Source organism: Ictidomys tridecemlineatus, chromosome 3 (assembly GCF_052094955.1).
Source record: "Ictidomys tridecemlineatus isolate mIctTri1 chromosome 3, mIctTri1.hap1, whole genome shotgun sequence".
NCBI lineage: Eukaryota > Metazoa > Chordata > Mammalia > Rodentia > Sciuridae > Ictidomys > Ictidomys tridecemlineatus.
This window is the reverse complement of record NC_135479.1, coordinates 95,011,756-95,035,193: the sequence shown is the minus strand read 5'-3', so window position 1 is coordinate 95,035,193 and position 23,438 is coordinate 95,011,756. Positions and strand designations below refer to the sequence as shown.

The 23,438-nt window shown below is 41.8% G+C and overlaps 1 protein-coding gene across 1 annotated transcript in view; it reads left to right on the top strand.

Moving 5' to 3' along the window:
• LOC101961715 (schwannomin-interacting protein 1) overlaps positions 1-23,438 on the top strand; it is a 549,493-nt gene that overhangs the window by 133,611 nt on the left and 392,444 nt on the right. Inside the window, exon 3 of the mRNA XM_078043492.1 lies at positions 2,625-2,760. Coding sequence (XP_077899618.1) covers positions 2,625-2,760 — 136 coding nt within the window. The remainder of the gene's footprint in view (positions 1-2,624; positions 2,761-23,438) is intronic.

Here is a 23,438-nt window from a genome sequence, read left to right as displayed (position 1 = left end):
AGCACAGAGAGAACTCACTATTGCAATGACAGGTGGCGTTGACATTACTACTGTTAAATTAACACCATCAAATACCATTTTTCAAAGGCCAGTTGAAGTTAGTGAACATATTTTGTTTATTCCTACATTTTGAATTTATCAAGGAAGCATAGGGTTTACTTCTAAATGGATGCAAATATCCTTTTCAATAATTGTGTAGCTGGGCCAGTTCCTATTGTGAGAAATACACTCACCTGCCCAAACCCAAAGAATCAACTGGGAGAACCCAGGCTCTATGGAAGAGAGACCCAAATGATGGTCTCGCAAGATCAGGTGTCTTGTGGTCAGACACCCAGAGATGGTACAGTCAGTATTTTATCCACTAGGGTACAAGGGCCCTTCTATGGTTCCTCATTGGCTGAGTAGGACTTTCCTGAATGTCCCCTGTGTTTTCCTGTCTCCTATTGGGTTATTAAAGAAATGACATTGAATTGTCCCCACCTCCTCTTGTTCCCTTGTGGTAGGAAAGACTTCTTGAGGTGAATGCGTTCTGACACATAGGAAGCTCTTACTTCTTTACCTAAGTTGCTCTATCTCTGTTGGTCAGGCTGAGCTCTTCCCCCACCTCCTGTTTGTTAAGGGCTGCTCAGGTGCCTGGACTTTGGATCTGCCACATCCATAGGTTATGGTGCTATGGTGTAAGTTAACTGCCTGTAACTTTCCATTCTGCTCTAGGTCCCCTCTAGCTGCCTTTCCTACAATCCAATTTTACATTTCAGCCTAAATGCTCTATTCTGAAAAGGGACCACTGGACTTCCTATTTCTCACAGAAAAGATGGCGTCGCCCACTCCACCCTTTCTCTACACATTGCTGTCTGTTTTGCAGTGCCGGTGGCTCCTCAGGCTCACAACCCCCTGGGGACAACTCACCACAGGTAGTCCTGGTCACCAGTGAAAGTCATTTGAAAGTCATGCTGGAAGTGTGACCCAAGGGAAGTCACAATGTGTGATATCAAATTTTCTAGGATACAGAGACTTAATACCATGGCTGAAACCATTAAGAAACAATGTAACAATTTAGGGTGCTAGTCTAACAGGAATGGCCTGGTGCTTGATTGTAGCTTCTGCTGGTAGTTTAAAGTCATTGTCCAGCCTGTCCTGCAGCCTTTGAAACTCTAATTATGACTGGCAAGAGGTATGAGGGAAATATTATCATATGAAGTTTAAAAAGAAATGAGATAGTTTAACATGCTTTAAATTAAGTTAAATTGTTTCCATAATCTGTGGACAATGACCATAAATTAAATATCCAAAACTAAAAGAACTCTTGCATTAAGGAAGTCAGTGGGCATATAAATGTTTTTAATTAACTTTTTTTGTTTTGTTTTGTTTTTTGGTACCAGGGATTGAACTCAGGGGCATTCAACCATTTAGCCACATCCCCAGCCCTATTTTGTATTTTATTTAGAGACAGGGTCTCACTGAGTTGCTTAGCACCTCACCATTGCTGAAGCTGGCTTTGAACTCGCGATCCTCTTGCCTTAGCCTTCAGAGCCACTGGGATTACAGGCATGCACCACCACACCTGGCTTTGATACACTTTTAAAAAGCATTAAATGTTTTCTTCTCTTATCACTAAAATAAGCTATCTATTCACTTAGGGAAAATGAATGTTATTTTCTTGGCTAAGGATTGTTATTTCTGAACTAAGGAAAATTGTCACTTTCCAGATTCCAGGACGCTAGCCAGGAAACAGGCTGCTTGAGCAAGTTTACCCTTGTAAACCTGTCCTTGCAGTTTTCAGGACCCTTGGGCTCTCCAAGGTATCACACCGCCCCCTGGTGTCCAACTTTTTAAAATACAATACTGACTCAAATAGCCCCTTACAATTTTACTTATTTTCAGAACAATCAAGGTGAAATAAAAAAAAAAAAAAAGAAAGAAAAAAAGAAAAGAAAAGAAAAAAATGATACTACAGACTATTTTTAAATATTACAAATGTGTGTATTTTATATGGGTGGCCAAAATTTTCTAATTTTTACAACATTTAGAATGTTACTGGCTTTGTGCCCTTGGTGGGAATGTCCACTGACTTGGAGTATCCTGAAGGGCAGGACCCCTCAGCTAAACTCTGGAGAACCCCTAAAGCCTCAGGCATGTGGTGCCACTCACAGATGCCAAAGTAGTGCTACTCTCTGACCAACAGGTCCTGCAAAACAGTGTGGGTCCCATCCCTAGGTAGATAATCTTTCAAAGTCTTATTTGAGATTCTGTTTAAAATTTTTATGTCAAAGAGCAATAAGCAAGCACTATATAATAAAACAGCCCACATGCAATTCCAAGCAGAACCAGAATCTTCTTTCCCAGGACATGAGCAATGTGACTTGGGCCCTTATGAATCTTACCTGTGCAATTCCATGCAAACCATGGACAAGGCCCAAAGGTCTCAGCAGAGGCACCTGGGTCCAGGTAAAAGCCCTGAGGCTTAAGATTCATGGCATCAAAAATTGGCCTGGGACCCCAAGGGTTTGTTCCTTGGGCACGTTCCATGTGATAAACTTCTCTGTCCCTGTAACCAATGGCTGGGATTTTCTGAGCCTGCTGGTGGTGGCCTAGGAGTGACAGTGTGATTTTTTTCCTCAAAGCATCCAGCGGGCGTGGCGCGAGCATCTGCAGCGGCAGGAGCCCCTGGAGAAGAGGAGCCCGTCGCCACCTTCAGTGTCCTCCGGCAGGCTGAGCAGCTCCAGCAGCGTGAACACCTTCTCCTACAGCAGCACACCTGTGAGTGCACCTTCCATTCTCCTGGTTGACTTACCGTTGCTTATGCGTCGCCTGGACTCTGGTTCTAGGATGGAAGTTGTGGGGTGTGAGCAGGTGGTTTGTGACAGTGAGGCTCTATGCAGCTCAGGTGCTACCTGGAAGCTAGGGTAGGGGCTTTGTCCTTTCAGAACAGACCAATTTGCAATTGAAGTGAGCTTTACTGAGTCTGGAGAAAGGGTCGTGTTTGAAATCAGCCTCTAAGGCTCACTTCATCCCCTTTTCTCTGTGGACGTGCATCTCAGTTGGTGCCTCTAGAAGCCTTGTGTGATACTAATGTGTCAGAAGGTTAGTATGAGAAGGAGAACTTTCCCAGAGGGAACTGGAAATAGTAGTAAGCTCAGAGCCCAGGTAGGCCACACTTGGCTGGTGTGTGCAAGTCACCATGGCCAGATGGGGCCACAGACCCCACCTGAGGGGCAGCCACCTGGAAAGGTGTTGCCATGTAGGGATGCAGGTCAGATATTGTCAAATGTGGCTCCTTCTTCAAGAGATGCCAGAAATCCACAGAGAAGATGTGGAAGGTAAGCTGAAGACCACAGTGGAGCCACAGGCCACCAGCACACAACTCAGAAGTAGGCTAAGGAATGAAGGAACTGTTGATGTCTGTGTGTTAAGAGAATAACATATGTGTCTGTCGGGTGCCTAGAAACCAGGGTGTTATGGATTCAGCCATTGTAATGCTGAAAAGTAAGAAAGAGAAATGGAGTAAAAAAATATTCCTTTGCTACTTTGCTCTAATGTTCATTCAGTTGTGAAAAAGTTTTCTCAAGATGCAGAATCGTGTATTCACATTGGGATCAAGCCAAAGTTACTTTATCTGAGAGGTGTTCTGATGACCGATTTGCACATTCTTTGGTAACTGGTTTTATCTAGAGATGGACTTTTTAAGGGAGGGAATGTGTTGCTTTCATAGCTGTGAAATAAATGGGACAAAAGGTCCACTTTTAACTGAGAGCAGCAATGGAATGTTTGGTGAATTTCTTGGGAGAGTGTCTTGTGGGGTGGCTTGTATCTGAGCGCGCTGTCACTAGAGGGTGCAGGTAGACCACAGTGGAAGATACCAGGCCTAAGGTTGCAGACGGTGCATGATTTGTGAGTAAAAAATAGAATGCAAAGTGAGTGTTTCGCAAGCCGTGGCTGAAATGCCACAGGAAGTGCAAATCCAGGGTCTTAGACAATTGAACTTCCATGATGGAGATGCAGTGTCAGAAGTTGATCCCTCAGGTCTGAGGTTTTGATTTCCTGCTTTTGTGACTTTTCGTGGCCACACTTCAGGGTGACTGACGACCATGGTTGCTAGGCCAGGGGTGGGGTGGTGTGAGCACCTTGGGCGCTTAATCCTTTGGTGGATGGAGACCCTGGAAGAGAACACCTGACCTCCTCACTGGCCACCCCACTCATGCCAGCAGCTCATGGGCTCACAGCATGCCCTTCCCCCACCTGGCCACCGTGTTCCAGCCTCCACACACCATTGCCAGCAGCTGCACCTTCTCTAATTTATCCTGGCTTCTCAGCCCCTGCTGCTTTCAGTAGAGGAGATTTTCTCTCTCAAATGTCCCCAGCACCTGAGTTTGCATAATGTATGTCAGACGGTGGTGGGTGTGACATCCTGCTGTCCCCTGTATCATCTTCCTTTAGTTCTGAGGTCATGGGACAGGGATGATGATGATGTCAGTGTGTGGAAATCTGCCTCAACCCCTAGTGCCTACAAAAAATGAGAGACAAAACAAAACACATTATTGGAACCAGTTATCAGAGAGCAATCAGAGACCCAGCCTGGAATTCTAATAGAGGCTGCTGATTATCAGGGTGACTTTGATGTCAGCGATGGCCATGAGGTGCCACTCAACATACAAAATAAAACAAAAGCTTAAGATGTCAGGATATTTCCAGTCTTGTTTGCCAGGCAGGTGAAATATCCAAGATGTAATTTTTAAAACCTGTGCGCCTAGTTGTGTGGATGGACACATCTTGGACCCCTTTTCTCCCACAGTTGTCACTTGGCCTGGGCCCCTGCAGGGGACTCACTCTTATCTCCTCTGGGGCTTCTAACCTTCCTAGAGAAGAGGGGGAAAGTGATCCTGCCTAGCCCATAGGAGCTGCATGCAGGAAGATATACTTTTTCCACCCGCCAGTGAGTGGACATCATTTATGGAGAGAATAGAATCACTCTGGCCTGCACTGACCAAGCCATAATGGAATTACACTTTGTTTTCTGTAAACTTAAAAGTCCCCAGTGTAAGTTGAAGTCCACCTGCCAGGGAAGCTCTCCCTGGGGAGCCCCCTGGCCTGATTCCACCTTGATCTCTGCTAGCTCATGGACTCTCAGTCCCCTTTCTCTGGGTCAGCTGTTGCAGATGCCTCCAGACCACAGTCAGTCTTCTCAAATCTGATCAACTGCTAGAGTTCCAGTTGTCTAGAGTTCCAGCCTTCCCTCGGCTAGCCTCCAACACAGCCTCCACCAGAGGCAGGCCTTCTTTGCCTGCTCCCCGAGCCTGGTCAGTGCCACCATCCCCAGGCCTGCAGTCACTGTAACCACTGCCTATCTTCCCTGACTGCCCCAAACACAGGCCACATGGGAAACCAACTCCTTGATCCGATTGAGTCCCTGTGATGCACTAAGAATGCCGCTTCTGTGTGCTTCTGCTCGGATCCTTGCAGCTAAACATAGTGGTTAAGGCAGCTCTCAGGATATTTCTGCTCTAAAATATGTAATGACAGCACAGTCTAAGTCTGAGCTTCAGATTCTTCATCTTAACAAGAACTGAGCCCTTGTTGGGTGCTGGGCTGTCTGCTGATACTTCTTGTGGATTATCTTATTTAATCCTCTCAATGGCTATATGAGGGTAGCTCTGTTATTATCTCCAATTTACAGACGATGAAAATGAGACTTGGAGAGATAGCTAACCTGCCTTGGGCTGCATGTTGGGTGGAGCTGGCTAGTATCCTTCTTGCTGGATTTAGGCCTGGTCAAGCGGTAGCGGTAGCAATCAGCTGCTGCATTTCTAAGACTGTTTTACAATTTGACAGCTATAAACAGTGAGTAAGACACTAGAAAAATTCCATGTGATTTTATAAATTGCCTTGATCCATGCTCTTTTGTTCAAATCTCACACCTCAACTATTCAATACCAAGTTAAAGATCAACAGGAGGGAAGCCAATGTTAAGGAAAGACGATACTAAGTTATGTTAGCTATCTGAACAGTAAGTACTCAATGTATCATATGGTAATAAAAAAGTTGTTTTAGAAATAGGAATTCTGCATGGCTACCATTACTGGGGAGTGGAAATTGTGGGTGTCACAATGGAAAAGCAAGAGATGACTTCTTATCTCTGGGCTCAGTGGTGTACGCCTGTACTCCCAGTGGCTCAGGAGGCTGAGACAGGAGGATCGCGAGTTCAAAGCCAGCCTCAGCAATGGAAAGGTGCTAAGCAACTCAGTGAGACACTATCTCTAAATAAAATACGAAATAGGGCTGGGAAAGTGACTCAGTGGTTGAGTGTCCCTTAGTTCAATCTCCCATGCCTCCCCCACCCAAGAAAAGAGTTCTTATTTTAAAATATCAGTCATTGCACAGAGTACAATAGAAAAATGCTCCCTGAATTTTTATTAGTCAATTTTGCATACTAAGATGCTTACACTCAGTTCTCAGCTCTGAGACACCTGTAATTTATCTAACAGGATATAACAGAAAGGAACCATGAAACATGTATAATAAACTCTGAGACTTATAATTTTCTTTTCTTTTCTTTTTTTTCTGTGGTGCTGGGGATTGAACCCAGGGCCTTATATATTCAAGGTAAGCACTCTACGAACTGAGCTACAACCCCAGCTGAGACTGATAACTTTTCCAAGTCAGTATTGCCTGACTTTGCAAATAGATCCAGAAAAATCTTTGCGATGGCCTGCAGAGGTTGTGTCTCATTGGCTTGGGTGGGGTCTGGGACCTGTTCCTCCTCACGGCTACTCCACTATACAAGTATAAAACCTCACAGAGCCTGGGACCCAGGAAGTTCTCAGTAGGTGTTAGTTGAATCTGCTCTTGATCTCATCCAATGTAAACTCAAAATGCTGTGGAGATGAGAAATGGACATGTTAACTTGGTACAAATTGTGGGGCACAGTTCCCGTTCTCCCTGTGAATCCCTGAGAACTGACCTGTGTCCCAGAAGTTGTATTCCTAAGCTGAGACTGGAGCTATACACTGCAAAGTAAGACATCTATCATTTGTTTTAGTGTTGCTCTAATAAAAAATGAATTTTCAAGTTCTGAAGATGAAACCAGGGTTAAGTCCTTTGCTTCTGAATGAGTGGGGGGGTCTCCTCAGAGGGCCCAGCCTCAGGGTTGTGAAAGCAAGGCTAACTCATTCTACTTCCTTCCAGACCCCAGGAATGAGGAATGGGAGGACCCCCCTGCATCCTGGTAAATAGGCCTAGCCCCACCCAGCTGGCCCCACCCCCTGCAGTAGGAGGAGTTACAGTTCTGAGCAGTTCAAGAGCAGGGGTCTGGGAAGGTTGGGGATCTAGGCCCTCAGTGGAGAGAGACTGGGAGCCCCTAGACTGGTGGTGCTGTATGAGTGAGTGGTCCTGACATTTATCAAGAGCTCCAGCCCAGTTGGTGCTGCCCCTGCAGCCAGAGGCATGCACCTTGCTTTCAAGCTGCATGGCCCTTTTAGATCTCCAGTCTCAGGGCTTTAAATACAGCAGGGGATTTGGTGAGAGGAAGCCTTGTCACATTATACCCACTTGGGGGGAACTGGGCCCTAAAAGGGGATTTCCAGGCCCTTTCCAATGTGAGCCTGAAAGCTGTGAATTATGGCATCTGTAAGCCTCATGCTACTTAATAATTGAATGGCCTAGATTTTCCAGGTCAGGAGCAAGTTGCCATCTTAGCCCAGCTGTTCTCAATCTAGGTCCCCCGAGTTCTGCTGTTTCCACATCCAGACTGTCTTCCAACCTGCCTCTCAGGCCCCCCAGGCCCCCCAAGGGAACAAATTCTTTGTCTGTCTATATGTCCCCAAACTCAGATCAGAGAATATGGTGATCACATATGAAAAAGACTATATTTACACAGCAGCCAATGTCTCTTTTCTTCAAACCCAAATCTTAGAAAATATGTGTCTTCTTTTCCCAAATTTTAAAAATTTTATGGGTAACAGTGTGCAGCATGTATTTTTGTGTGAAAATAATACACTCCTATCTTCCTCTTCATGTCTTTGAGTATTGTTTGATTAGGTCTATTGGTTGACAGGTCCCTTCCTTAGATGATCTTTTCATTCATGCTTTGAGGGTGCTTTTTCTTGATAGGTTTTAAAGTGATCGTGTGGTTTGGGGTTGAGGATTAAATGTTTCACGGACTGCTAACACTGAACAGCAGTGGATTTGGTGAGAGGAACAGCAAAGTGGACAATTCCTCGATCCCCAACCCACCCGCCCTTGGTAATGTAACAAATCGTGTTTTGCAAGGTCAAAACTTGAAGAACTACACATCAGAGCAGAGCCTCGGAATCAAGTACCCACCTTGATACACACTATTGTGAAAAACTCATTTTTTGTGGTTGACCTGGCTCGGGGCTTGGCCTTTGTCTCCAGGTGGACCTTGTCCTTGTTCTGCAGCCTGGGGGAGGTAAAGGATGGGGCTCCCGATTCAGATCAAGATTTTACGTGTGTTATTTTTTACATGAATGTATGCTTGTAAGCATTCTAACTATTGCACTATTTTTGAAATAAGAATTAATCTGGGTTCTTTTTTAAAAAATAGAATTTCCAGAACCTCAGTAGATCTATTCTGTTAGAGTACTAAGAGAAAGGGTCTGGGATTTTATATTTTAAAAATATCCCAAATAATCTTCATCATTGTTAAAGTATAGAAAATACTGAGTTGTACAAATCAAAAAATAAATCAATTTATTTAGGAAATGGGCAGGACAAACCATCTAGGTGCTTGATTTTTTTTCTTGATTTTCTTTGGCTTTTTGATGTGTGTGACACCCCTGAAATGTGCTGGGCTGGTCACTCCTGAGCTGATACTCACAGTCCCCATGTGTAGTCAAGTTCTGCCCAGGGGCTCCCATCCTACAGGTCCCTGTTCCCTTGAACTCATGGCTATTCCTCAAGGTATGACAGAGTGCCTTGCTCTTCAAGAGAAGTTTCTGGTGTTTGAGTTATTGTGCTTTTATTAAAAGAGGAACTGCACTAAGCACAGATTAATTTCAGACTACTCTGGGCTTCAGCTTTGAGAATTGCTTATTTTCCATGAAGGAGAAGAAACAATTTAGCCACTAGCTGGCAAGAAGGTCAGTTGTGGCTGAAAACCCTAAGCTAGGGCATGTGGCCACACAGAGGAGAGAAACCTGGCGCGGTGGCGGTGGGCATCTCTCCATGTGCTTTTTACAAAGATGCCTGTTCATTCCCAATTAGGTATGTGCATTCATTATGCTATAACTGAAATCCTAATTGCTACTTTATTCAGAGCAGTATAAATCTAAAATAATAAATCTTAAAACATTAAAATCCTTTCAGAGACAGTGTTAGTAATATTTCTTTTTATTTTCAAAATATTTTTATTCCATGAAATAAATATTTTGGGGAGTTAAAGACATGTGCCTTGATTTTTATTTTGTATCCACCATGGGCTGATCCTCTAGACACTCACTTTTTAAAATATGCTAACAATTCTGAAGATTTCAGAGGTAGATTCCCCTACCTTTGGCAGTGACTTCCAGAGGAGACTGTTCCTGGCCACATTCTCTAGAGTTGATCACAAGCATTGGTTTCCTAAAGCAGCAGCAGACTTGGACCCCAACCTTGCACAGCAGCTGCCCTCCCGGGCTGCACGTCCAGGGTTCAGTGTGTTGGTCTTAGGCCATGCTGTTTAATGCAGATGGATTTTTCAAGAGCATCACCATGCTAAGTGCTTGGAAGAAGGACTTCATCTGCACAGAGAAGTGTCTGTGACCTGCCTTGAAATGACATCATCTGGTGTCATGTGGCTCTTCACACGTCTCAGCCTCAGAAGAGACACTCTGTGGAAGGCACAGCACAATTTCTGCTGTGATGGTCTTTAGCTGATAGAGGATGGGGCTGGAGGGAGGCATACATTGTATACATTGGTTTCCTCAGTGTATGCAGCCCCTGGCAGGATTCTCAGCTTTGCTTTATTACTAAAAGCACAGATGCACTGATGGGGTGAAGTGAGCTGGCCGCCTTGGACTCGGGAGCGTGCTTTCTGCATCAAGATTCAAGAACTTCCCTAGAGCCTCTCCTCTGCTGTCTGAATACCTTGTCTATGCAGACTTCTTTTCAATTTGAACAACACAGGCAAAAATCTGTGAACTTTTCCTCCCAGAGAGCTCTGCCTATTTGGTCAGTACTTGAAGATTTCTGGTCCCAAATAAGTTCTGAGTGGCCTGTGCATGGCTGGCCACTGAGAGGGAAGCCCCTGCTGGAGTCACACTGCAGAAGTGCTCCAGGTACCTTCACCTGCGGACACAGGCTGCCCTCCATGGATTTCTCTCGAAGCCAGTTTGCATAAATGACTTTCCTTTCAAATGGGCAAGAGACGCTCTTCAGCACCATGGACAGCTACAAGCAGCCCGCGTGGGACGGTGACCAGGACAAGCATTCTGACACTGTAAGTTTTCCAAACACCTGTCATCTATTTTAGATCCATCCTAGTCTGGACATATGGAGGGAGGAAACTGAAATGTAAACTGTAAAAAGTGGTGCATTTTAAATTAAGGATCAACCGTTTAAATGTCATTTTAGAAATTGTTAATGTGTCAACTAAAAGTGACTTTATTGTTTCATTAGTTGGTATTTGTTCTGTGTTTTATATTTTGAGAATCTTTGCTTTTTAAAAATCCACTGCAAACTAATTTTGTTGCAATTGGTCAAACCAGTTGCTTTGGGAATAGCATGTTATACACACATAGAAATTGTTCCAAATGTAATTTGTTGTCCTGTGTGAAGTTCTTTCTGGATTATACTGGCTTGGAAAAACAGTTAAACTTATGATTGTAGAGTACAATTTCAATTGCAAAAAAAAAAATCTAGGCATCCTAATGTTGAGATGCATGGATGTTTGATAACTTCTATAGAATTTTAAATTTACAAGAATCAAATATATACAGTGAAAATTTATTATAAGTGAAAAGGACAGATCTTTTTATAAAATTTGAGCCCTTGATTCTAGACTTGTTAAAAAAATTATTTAATTACTTTGAAAGTAGTTCAATTTAACTGTTCAAATAAAACAAAAAAGTGTTTATTAAAAGCACTTTCAACTACCCATTAAAACCATCCAAGTGTGATACTATGACATTGTGATATCATACAACCCATGAAGAAATGATACTTTGAATTACAGCCAAGAATGACCCTAATGGATATGTTCATTAACTCTTCAAATTTGTCTAAGAGAACATGATGGCCATAAAAAGTAATTTAACAAATAACACTTCTTTTCTCAGAGTGATTGAGTGTAGTTTGTGACATTATTTTATGCTCAAACTTTTATCTTAAGGTCTAATAAAGCTATATTTTTATACTTTTAAAGTATAAAAGTTATTTCCCTTGATAGTTTTCAGATTTAAAAACTAGTAGTAGGTGCAATTTACTTAGCTAAACCCCTAATTCAGATGTAACCAATTTTTTCTGTTGTGGGTGATTTTCACATGAATCCCTGTTGCTTCTTAACTCTTCTGTCACTTGGCATTTGATATTTGGATAAATAGAAGTTACATTAAACAGTGTGCACAATTTGAAAGCTATGATTTGGTTTTACATTAAAGAGATGTTGTTATGCATCCCATCAGCTTTGCTTCCTAGATCATCTGATGATTTCCTTGGTTGCTGTCAACATTTCAAATAACTCAGCTTTTTGAAAAGAGGAGAAAATAGATTTATAATTCCAGTTCTTTAAGTTTCATTTCCCTGAATTTGATAATTCTGCTTGGGTTTTCCAGGTAAGTAGTTTCTCCTGTGAGTGTACCTTGGTTGTAATAGACTTGGATGGTTCCTTACTATGAGCCATGTCCTCCCTGGCAGTGAACCTGGACTAGCCATTCCAGCTGGCTGGATCCTTCAGTCTGTTACAGAGGACTCAAGATGGGTCAGGACATGGGATCTGCTCTGTGCTGTAAGAGGGGTGGAGGAGACTGTGCAAGAACCAGGAAGCTATTCTTTATCAGCCTTTGTCTCTTGTCTTTCAAGGATGTGAGTCACTCACCATATTGTCAGAAGTGTAGCATTTTGTAGTTGTTTTTTTCCCAAATTTTTTAGTGATATATTTATAACCATATACATTTTATAGTTGAAATATAGTTGTCTATGTATTTATTTAACCAGAAACTGCTGCTCTATGATGAGCCATGAACATGCTGGCTTCTGCTTTGATAGCCTTTCAATCATTATTGACAGAGTGCAAGTCACCTGAATAGTAGGAAAACCTCCCAAGATAATTAGACTATATGAGATTCTCACATTTCTTTTTCTTTCTTTTTTTCTTTTGCAACATTCTGGTGGTGGCAGATGTGTTAGAACAATCTTAAATTTAGTTGACTGACATTTTGGTTTTCTTGCCAGTGTAAAAATATGCTCACAGATCTTGTGGTTACCCTCCCTCGCATGGCTTTGTCACCGCTGGCACAAAGGGTTTAGGGTGTGTTTGCTTGGTGAGATCCACCCAGTTTGCAGGCATTGCAGAGTGGGTGAACATAGAGTGAGATGGTAGGTGTGGTTCCTGTTGCAGGTCTGAGCCCTTTTCAGCACCCAGAGGAGCTGACCCTGGACATGGCCTTTATGTCCACACTGCTGTCAGGTGTCTCTGTTGCATGGGTCTCCATCACAGTTTCTTTCAGAGGCAGCTCCTCCAGCTATAGTCCTCCTGGAGACAGCTGCAGGGAGAGTCTGAGAGCAGCCGGGGTTGCAAGAAGCTCCCAGAAGGTGGCTTTTTCAAGGGACATGGGTTCATGGTGTTGTTTCAGCACACAGGATGCCACTGGTTCTAAATGGGTTCAAGGCTTGTTTCAGAATGTGTCCAACAGGATGTATTAGGCTTAGAAGACAGTATTCCAGTTTCCCAGAGAATCACCCCTGCCCTGATGATTCCACCTCACTTTCTACAAGTTGAGAATCAGTTACCTGAAATGTTTGGGACCAGCATTGTTGTGAATTTTGGAATATTTGCATCTACCTAATGAGATATCCTGGGGATGGGATCCAATTTGAAACACAAAATTTGTTTCACATATACAAATACACATAGCCTGAAGGTAATTTTTTATAATATATTTAACAATTTTGTGCTTGAAACAAAGTTTCACAGTATACAGTTTTCTACTTGTGGAATGGAATCAGCACTGGAAAAGTTTCCTATGTGGGGCATTTTGGACTTTGGAGTTTTGAATTGTGGATGCTCAAGCTGTATCAAGTTTTTCATCCTTGATTAATTAACATCTTTACTGCTGGCTGTCCCTCCCTGTCTCAGTTGTGCTCCCTCCCTGTCTCAGTTGTGCTCTCAAGGTGTCCCTGCTAGATGGTGCATGATGAATCTGGGCAAATATGACTGGATCCATTTGAGGCTTGTATTAAATGCTATTAGAAGTAGTAGAGAAGTCTGGACTGTCTGGGAGAAGGAACTTGGAAGAGCCTAGAGACTTGGCATAGACAGCATCCACACAGCTGAAAGATCAGAAACAGCTTCCAGGAAAAATGATTCTGGGTACCATATTCTTTGCATTTTCATTCATCTTTGCAACCCTAGGGCCTCTAGGTTAATCTGGTTCCCTCCTATAAATAAACTCACAGCAGAGGCTGGATGCCCAGACATGTGCCCAGGCAGCCAGCCACAGGGTGGGGACACAGTCTGTTGCCATTTGAAATCTCTCCTCACTTGGAGTTCTGCAGGATTCCTCTTGTCTGCTCTTCTGAGCTTGACTCATCATGTCACACACACTTGACAAGTAATACAAGTGTATCCATGTTTGATTGCTGTTGGGATCACTAGGAATACAAATGTAGGCATTGTATCTGCACGTCAGTATGATGATGGCTTTTCCTGATGCCTTTGTGAATGCAATAATAATACAAATGGAGGCATTTGGGGCTGGCTAGATAGTCTCAGCAAGATAATTTGAACTAATGAATCCGAGTTAGCTTGGAGCAAAGTCTCTCAAGGTGTGCAAGGGCTTCATTATAGACACCTTTATCAAATATTAAATATAATCTTCCTCTGACCTCTCACATCCTAGTTGCAGAAGAGAAGTGACTTCCTTAAGGGCAGAGGTCACCTTGAAGTGGAGCTAGGAGCATTTACTGACTCCCAGGCAAGGGAGTTTCTACTGGAAGGTGTGACCTCCAAGGGACCCCAACATCAAGATGTATGGAAATTTAAAACCCAAGTACAGCTTTTTAACCCTTGGAACTTCCTATCAATGAGATAGTCTTCCTCAGAAAGTAGAGCGTCTCATACCCAGGAGCATGAGAGCCCAGAGGGTTGGCCTGCAGAGGGAGAGCCCTAGGGTGTGGGCATGTTTGTGTGTGCATTTGCATATATATCACAGAGCCATTCCTGAGGTCTTCTCCAACTTGAACAGGGAGAGGAGGTGTCAGTGCAGTGCATTAGAAAGAGAAAACAAACCTTCGCTTGCTGAACTCTACCATGCACATGTGTATCTAACGTGGAACATGCCCTGTCCCTCCTGAGCCCCACAGGAAAACACTCCCCTGAGAAGGAGAAAGAAAGAAAGGAGAAAGAAAGTGGGACACCTAGAGGTTGTAGATTACACCTTAGGAGGTAGAAAACCCAGGAATGTGAGTGAGTAAGATGCTTTAGTTGGAGCTATTTAGGAGGAAAGACAGATTGAAGGGGAAAGCAGACCAGTTATCTCATCATTATCTGTAGCACGGGGATACGGGATGCATAGAAAGGAAGTGCAAGGGCAGAATTTATTGATTCCTAAGAAGTTCCAAGGTGCTACTCAGGGATGTGACTCTGCAGTGAGCCTGTTTGTTCTTGGGCCTGATCCTTCCAAGCTCTGCCGCGCGGCTCACCAGCACACCTTAGTGAGCCTCCCAGTTGTTCCTTTCCCTATGGGAGGGATTCGGAGGGGTGGACCATCCACCACCTCAAGGGCTCTGAATCTTTGCTCATCAATTAGATTTAACCACATGTGGCTGTGCTCCAACAGACACCCCAAATGTATAGCTCAAACCAGCAGAAAAAGTTCATTCTTCCATAGGTGTCAGTATTGGACAGGTGAGCAACTCAGTGTATGTGGGGGGGTCCTTCTTTATATAACTATCCAGAGAACTCAGGTGGTGGGGTTATGCTGTCTTCAACCCATGGCTTCCAAAGCCACAAGAGTGTCATCTCTCCTCCAGCAAACCCAAAGGAGAGAGAAGCGTGGAACAGTGCCTCTCAGGGCCAGGTCTGAGAGGCACATGCCACTCAGTTCACCTTCTTTTGCTCTAAATGCAAGGAAAAAGGGAGACGTGGATTCTGGAGCACCAGTGATTTCTGCCATGCCCTGGGCTCTGGTCATCTGGAGGGGTTCGTCTCAGCCAACCTGGCATAAATGCTAGTTTCTGCCTGATGTTGGCTTCTTGGCAGCCTTTGCCATGGCTTGATTCAATCTTCTAGGTTGCAAACTGCAGAATCTGACCCTAGTTAATTCTAGATAAAAAATAACTTATTAGCAACATACTAGGTAGCATAGTAAATGGACAGAATCTAGGAATCAAACTCAGAAATCAAGGAAGAACTAAGAAACTGGTTAGCCTGAACCCCAGGCAAGGGACAACATTGTTGGACTGTACTGGCCTCACTGGAAATTGCATGCAGTGGCCACAATTCTGAAATGGCCCTTGCTTCTCTGAGACACTTCCTCCAGAAGAAAGGATCTGAGCTCCACCATCCTACTGACTAGACGGCTTTGGAACTACTGGGGTCAGGGAGGGGAGACTGCTCTTGGTAAGGGCCTGGAATCCTGTTCCTCCTGGGAACTGCCTTAGTCCTGGGCTAGGTGATATGGGGAGAGGTTCAGGAGCACACCCACCCACCCCCAACACATCCCCCACCCCCATATACCCCCCATACCCAACACCCCCCACACAACCACACACCCCATACAACCACACACACAACACGTACCGTGCTGGCCCTCACTAACTCCAGGGGCCACATGCCCAGCCTGGCCTTGCTGTCATGCTGCCCTGAGCCTTCCCCTCCTGAGTGGTGTGGCTACTCTCACTACTTCTCACCCTAGTCCACCCTGTGTCCTGGGAGTCTCACTCTGGCCCTTACCTACACACTTGCCTTGCTGGGAAACCTGATTCAGACCTGGGACCTTGGTGCCAAGTTGACTTGACGTGGCCCAGACGTTGGGCCCATCTCCTGGGGTTTGCTTCTCTGTGCAGTGAGAGTGTCAGGCTGCTGGTGTTGGTCTCAGAGGACACGTGCCTTGCAGGATGGAGGTTGGAGATACCAGGGGCAAGGGGTGGCATTAGCACTTTATTATTTTCACAGCTGTTAACCCAAAGGGGGAAATAAAGAGTAGAAATTTAATGCCAGAGAGGCTTTGGCACTTTGTCAATTTGACATCACCGTTGAGAGCTTTTGGAATTTTGCCTGAGAATTTCAGCACTGTGCAGCTAAAAGCCTTGTTTCTCTGGCTCTTGGGTCTTCTGTCTCTGGAGATGGCATTACCCCTGTAAGGGCTGCAGTGTGCGAGCTGTCTCCCAGTACCCATAGCACCCACAGACAAATGATTCTGCTGGGGCCTCTGCTCGCCTCTCCCCATGTAGAACGCGGCACCCTGATGTGTATGGGAAGTCGGGATCCATGTTCCTGGCTACGGTAGTGCCGCACGGGTGTTGGTGCATGGGTGGCTTCTGAGTGGGCAGATGGACCCTACCGGTGGTCACAGGACCTTTCAGATTTTTCAAATGTCACCTTTGCTGACAAAACTGAAGAGTGGGCTAACAGGAAGGCAGAAGAAAGAGATGCAGGCCCTTTGGAAACTCCATCATGACCATTTAGAAAGAAGGAGAGAGGAACATGGGGTTCTGGTGCCAGGGAGTGTTTGTTCTTCTAGTGGCCTGATGGCTTCCTCCACCTGTGTAGCACAGAGCTCGGGTTTGAGTTCTTTGTCTCATGAATTTGAAGAATAAAATCCACAGACACAAAGGTGAGAGCAAAGCAAAAGGATTTACTAGAGTCACAGAAAGAAGGCAGAGCTCCCAAAGGGGGAGGGGTCTCAAGAGAGGGAGGGGTGCCAAGAGAGGGATGCCGAAGGGTGGCTATTGTCTGGGGGTTTAGATAGTCTAAAGGTTTAAGGAAGTCAGCCCCAGCCCAACCCTGGGATGGCATTCAGTGTCCACAAGGTGTCATGCCACCTTCAGTCCTATCAAAATATCAAATCAGGCATTTTTCCTCCTTTGGAGAGGCATGGACCATAGTCATGTATGTCCTGACTTTACAATGGCCTTTTTGGAAGTTTCTTAGCAAATGTCTGCAGGTGCTCTTTGTGCTCTACTGCCCAGGAAGTGATCTAGGGCCTGTCTCCCTATCCTCCCAGGCACATCTATTCCTCATGATGTCACCTGGATGAGGTTCATTTTCAGGTGTGTGGGCACTCATGCTTAGCCTAACTCCCCCCGCCCCCCCCCCCCGCCACACACACACACACACACACAGTTAGAAGACAGTAGCATGTGCTGGCTGTCAGGGCCAAGGGCTTAGTCAGCATTGTTCAGCATCAGGAGCCAAAGCAGTCTTGAGCTACTTGCTCCAACACCAGTGCATTTTGCACCTACTTGAAGACCCACAAATCTGAACTGTGTCAACAGAGAAAGAGCCATTAACACCCTACAGCAAAGTCCAGTGATCACAGATGTATCTACCAGTGCTGGGAAATGGGCTTTTACATAGCTAAGAGCCCTGGGTAATGGCAGGCCACCGTCAACTCATTTCTAATGCCATTTTTTTTTTTGCTTTGAGTTTTAATGTATATTTTCCCAAGACAGCCAAGCACGCTACTTGGATAAATGGTACAAGCTTGTTTTCTGCTGCTTCTAGTTTTAAACTTTAACCATGTTTCTGATGACAAGGAATGCTGTAAGAATACTCCAGTTCAACAAAGAGTTATAACCACAAAACAATTTTACTTATTCTATAGTGCTTCAGAACTACCAGTTAATTTTTAAACACAAAGTAAATATAGATGTTCATGGAGGTTAATCTGGATGTTTCTTATAGCTAACTATTGTTCATGCAACATTGTGCTCACAGGATTTCCTATAGAGTTCTGTTTGTACAAATTAATTTCTGTCTGTACAAATTAACTTATGTTTGTACAAATTAATTTAGTGTGCATAACCTTAAAACTGAGGCATGCTTCTACTTTATAAAACCTACTTGCAAAACTTTCATCGAATATCATTTCAAAAGTAGATTATTAAAGGGGGAGGGGAGGGGAGGGGAGGGGGGATAGTAGAAGATAGGAAAGGCAGCAGAATACAACAGACACTAGTATGGCAATATGTGAATCAATGGAAGTGTAACTGATGTGATTCTGCAATCTGTATACAGGGTAAAAATGGGAGTTCATAACCCACTTGAATCAAAGTGTGAAATATGATATATCAAGAATTATGTAATGTTTTGAACAACCAACAATAGAAAAAGAAAAAAGAAAAAAAAACCAAAACCTAAAAAAAAATTAGATTATTAAATTCCTGTCACTGAAATACAATGCTTATTTATTCCTAATTATAATATGTACCTTTATTCATTTTAGAAAATACGGACAAAGTTTAAAAGTATCATCTCACCCTCAGTCCAACAGAAACCACTGTTAATACTGTTAATATTTTGGGGAATTTCTTTGGAAACACACAAATATTAGGAAAAAGTATGTATGTACACACACATGCCCCTTAAGAAATTTTTTCAATATTTTTAACATTGCTTTTAAAACCTTAGTATTTAAGGCTGGATTGCACTGGTGCACTCCTGTAATCCCAGCTACTCAGGAGGCTGAGGCAGGAGGATCACAATTTCAAGGTCAGCTTAGGGAGAACTTTTCTCAACATAAAAGGGAAAAACATCTGAGGATGTGGCTCAGAGATGGAGCCCAGGCATGTGTGAGGCTCTGAGCTCTAGCACACAGTCCCACCCCCACACACACATACCCTCAGTGTTTAAATTTTACACAATGTATGCAAATGTCCAGATGTTACATGGTACCCCATTAATATGGATAATTTTTATGTTTTAATATATCAGTTTAAAAATTAATTTTAAAAAAGGAGTAAAAAAATATAAAACATAAAACTCAATTTTTAAATTTCTATTGTTCAGATTCTCAGTCCTATAATTTAATATGAATGTTGCATAATATGAATTGCACAGATACTTATGATAAAATCCAGTGAACTACGCCACTGCTGTTATCAATGCCAACATCATGGGGTTTTTATGTATTTTTACGTTTCTGTTTCCTTACAAGAGACCACTGTAAACAGATTAATATTTTTATGAATTTTGTAAGGATATTGGTACATGTGGCTGTATCTCTGGAATTATTCTACCAGTACCATTAACTTGTCAGATTAATGAAAGTCTATTTTTGAATATGAATCTTTTTTAATTATTGAAATTTAACTATTTTATCAATTTTATGGCTATTTTAATTTATTTTGTGAGTTGTCTGACCACATTGTCTCCCATTTTGTTGTTTTTATCAATTATTCTTATAAGTTCTTTAAATATTATGTATATTAAGCTTTTGCTTCACATATGTGGGTATTATTTTCCTAGATTGTACATTTATTTACATTTTTACTATATCAAATTGTAGAATTTTATTTTATTTCTTGAGATGTAATATTTGTATATCTCTATGAGGTATGTTATAATAATTCAATGATCTATACAATTTTATTTTATTATTATTTTTTAATTTTTTTATACTTTTATTTTGTTTATTTATTTTTATGTGGTGCTGAGGATCAAACCCAGGGCAACACATGTGCAAGGCAAGTGCTCTACTGCTAAGCCACAACCCCAGGCCCAGATCTATAGAATTTTATATCATCATATTTCTAAAATGTCCTTAGTATGTCCTCTATTTTTGTGGGCTTTTTTTTTTACTGATTTATAATTTTACTTTTTAATTTTATTTATTTATTTTAATTTATTTTTAATTGCTTTTATTTTTTAAATACATTACAGTGGAATGCATCACAATTCTTATTACACATATAGAACACAATTTTTCATATCTCTGTTTGTATATAAAGTATGTTCACACCAATTCACATCTTCATACATTTATTTTGGATAATGATGACCATCACATTCCCCCATCATTCTAATCCCCTGCCCCCTCTTCCCCTCCCACTCCTCTACCCTATCTAGAGTTCGTCTATTCCTCCCATGCTCCCACTCCCTACCCAACTATGAGTCAGTCACCTTATATCAGAGAAAACATTCGCCATTTGTTTTTTGGGGATTGGCTAACTTCACTTAGCATTATCTTCTCCAACACCATCCATTTACCTGAAAATGACATGATTTTATTCTCTTTTATTGCTTTTGAGTAATATTCCACTGTGTATAAATACCACATTTTTTTTTATCCATTCATCTACTGACGGGCATCTAGGTTGGTTCCACAGTTTAGCTATTGTTAATTGTGCTGCTATAAACATTGATGTGGCTGAGTCCCTGTAGTATGCTGTTTTTAAGTCCTTTGAGTATAGACAGAGGAGGGATAGCTGGGTCAAATGGTGGTTTTTTTGGGGCTTTTGAATGGCTTTCTTTTTAACATTTGTCTCAAATGCGTTTGGAATTTTGATGGCTGGCATGAAGAAAAGCAGCAGTCTTACTTCATCCTGGGCAGCTGCTGCCCAGTACTCTGCTGTCTTTAGTCTGTGAGTGGTGTTCTTCACATGTCAAAAGTCCACTAGAACATCCTCTAAGCCATGCTGTGGTGCTATCAATCCCTGGATCTCACAGTCTTGAGGTCCACATTTTATGATAGATTTTAATGTATTGTAGGGAAACTCTGCATCTCATTTATTTTCATGTGGATTAAACACTCATTTTCAATAACTTTTAAAGAGACACTTTGGAGACTTTAATTGGAATTGTACCAGATCCATAAACAAAGCAGAATTGATATTTTTATAATATTTTTTCTTCCAATTTATGACATGGTATGGGCAGATAGATACAGTCATAAGCATAGATGTGGATATAGACATCAGGAAATATTTTGAACTTTAATTTGTGTGTGTATCTTTTCATTTCTCTCTTCTTCCTCTGCCTGTCATTAAGATACAGCAAGCAGTGACTGTGTCATGTTGATTTGTACTTTTTCACCTTATCAAATCTCTTCTGACCACCTAAGGCTTTTTAGTTGACTCTTGGGTTTCTAGACTCGTAATTTCTTCAACTGCAGATAGCAATACTGGTGCCTACTCTTTCCAACTATCCTGCTACACTGCTGGGACATCCAGCCTGGACAGTGTGGCTGCCCTGCTGTCCCCACCTGGGTGTGTCACCTCCCATCCACTCAACATTCTTGCAGGATAGTAAATTGCTCCCTGGCTTTAAGTTTCTTAGTATGTTCTTTACTACTTTTATTTTCATGTATTTGAGTTTTCACATCTCTGCTTGTAAAACCAAGTGACTCTTGAGACGAGTCTCAGTTTATGCCATTTTTCTCAAGCTCTGCATCAGGATCAGGCCAGCTTCACAAGTTTTGTCCATGGCACACTAATTCTATGTTTCTCGAAAACCTGAAATGCTTTTAAATAAAACTGTTCAACCACAAAGTCTTACAGGTATTTTAAATATGATTTCATTTCTTCCCGAATTACTTGATACTGTGTTTCGTACATTATCATAAGTTAATTCTGGTGCTTTTTTCTAAGATGTATCAGGAAATACATTGAGGTTAACAAACATGTCAGTATTTTATTCTAAAATTTCCTCTACATATGTTCCTTCATTGCTTTTAATTCTATAATTTGGTTTAACATTTTTCTTTTATAACATCTGCCATATTAACCAATTCTGCTGAATTCTCTAATAACATAATATTTATATTTAAAATTTGCTTTGCCTGTTGTTAAGTTCATTTGTATTTTGTTGTTCCACTTATTATTTCTTCAATTTAATAGATAGCTAAATTTGCTTATGTTAATAAACTAGTTCATTAGCAATAAGATTAGGCTCTGGAATCTGCTTCTAGTTCTGCTTTATCCTCAGCATGCCAAGCAGTAACCTCATTTTCTTCTAAAGATTTTGTAATGGTATATATTTTTCCTGGATTCAATTATTATTAAGTTACTGTTGTTATTATAAGTATGGCTTTTTGATGCTGGGGTTGAACCCAATGCCTTGAGTGCTAAACACACACTCTCCACCTCTAGCCCTTGAATGATTTTAGGTAGTGAGAATTCTAAACATGTTAACAATTTCTTTGTTAAATTGAGGCCATAAAGTATGAAATCTAGTTTTTGCTTTGGGGTATTCACTCAGAGTGATTTTTTGGTATCATATGTAAATGTTTTTTATTTCTGTCAATATTCTATGAATACTTAAAACGAAGTTGTATACCCTTTATTTTTAGAGTACAAAGAATTACTATTTAGTGATTGTTTCATACATTTGTTCCTACTTTACTTTTGCATTTTTATAAGTTATAAAATCTATTCTCAACATTTGAATTGTTCATTTTAAGTGATCACTGAATAATCAGTGTGTGGGCTGGGGTTGTGGCTCAGTGGCAGAGCACTTGCCTAGCATGTGTGAGGCACTGGGTTGTATCCTCAGCACCATATAAAAATAAATAAGTAAAATGTGTCCATCTACAACTAAAAAATATTTATTAAAAATAATCAGTATGTGACTGAATTTTATTATAAACCAAAATACCTTTGTCATTTTTAAGGACTCATTATAATAACTATATTAACAAATAATTATTAATTCAGTTTCATTTTCCTCTCTAACTTACCCATATGAGAGAAATCATACAACCCTTGACCTTCTGAGTTTGACTAATTTCACTTAACATGATGGTCTCTAGTTTCATCTATTTTCTTGAAAATGCCATAATTTCATTTTTTATTGCTGAATAAAACTCTATTGTGTATATAGACCAAATTTTCTTTATCCATTCATCTGTTGATGGACACCTAGACTGATTCCATAGGTTAGCAGAGTGGGCAGTGATGAAATCAGCCTCCATGAGCACACTCTGTTCTAAAGACTTGAACTTGGAATAATGTAAATATGTTCAGAGAATAAATTCAAATAAAAGAGAAAACAACACAATCCCCCAACTGGAAAGTTAATGGAAAAAAATCTAGTTGCATGTGCCATAATCACAAAGAGAAGATAATCATTTCAAGTGACTTTAGGACCTAACATTTATCTTTCTTTAAAAGAACATCTAAGGACATATAGAGATCCAGAGAAGGACTGAGCTCACCATCTGTGATACTGTCATTATTACATTGGAGGCATGTCACAGTCTCTTGATTCATAGTTATTCATAGTTTGCAGGCCATTAACCTCTTGGTGTAAGGAATTGGGAATTTCAGATATGGTAAAATGGATTCAG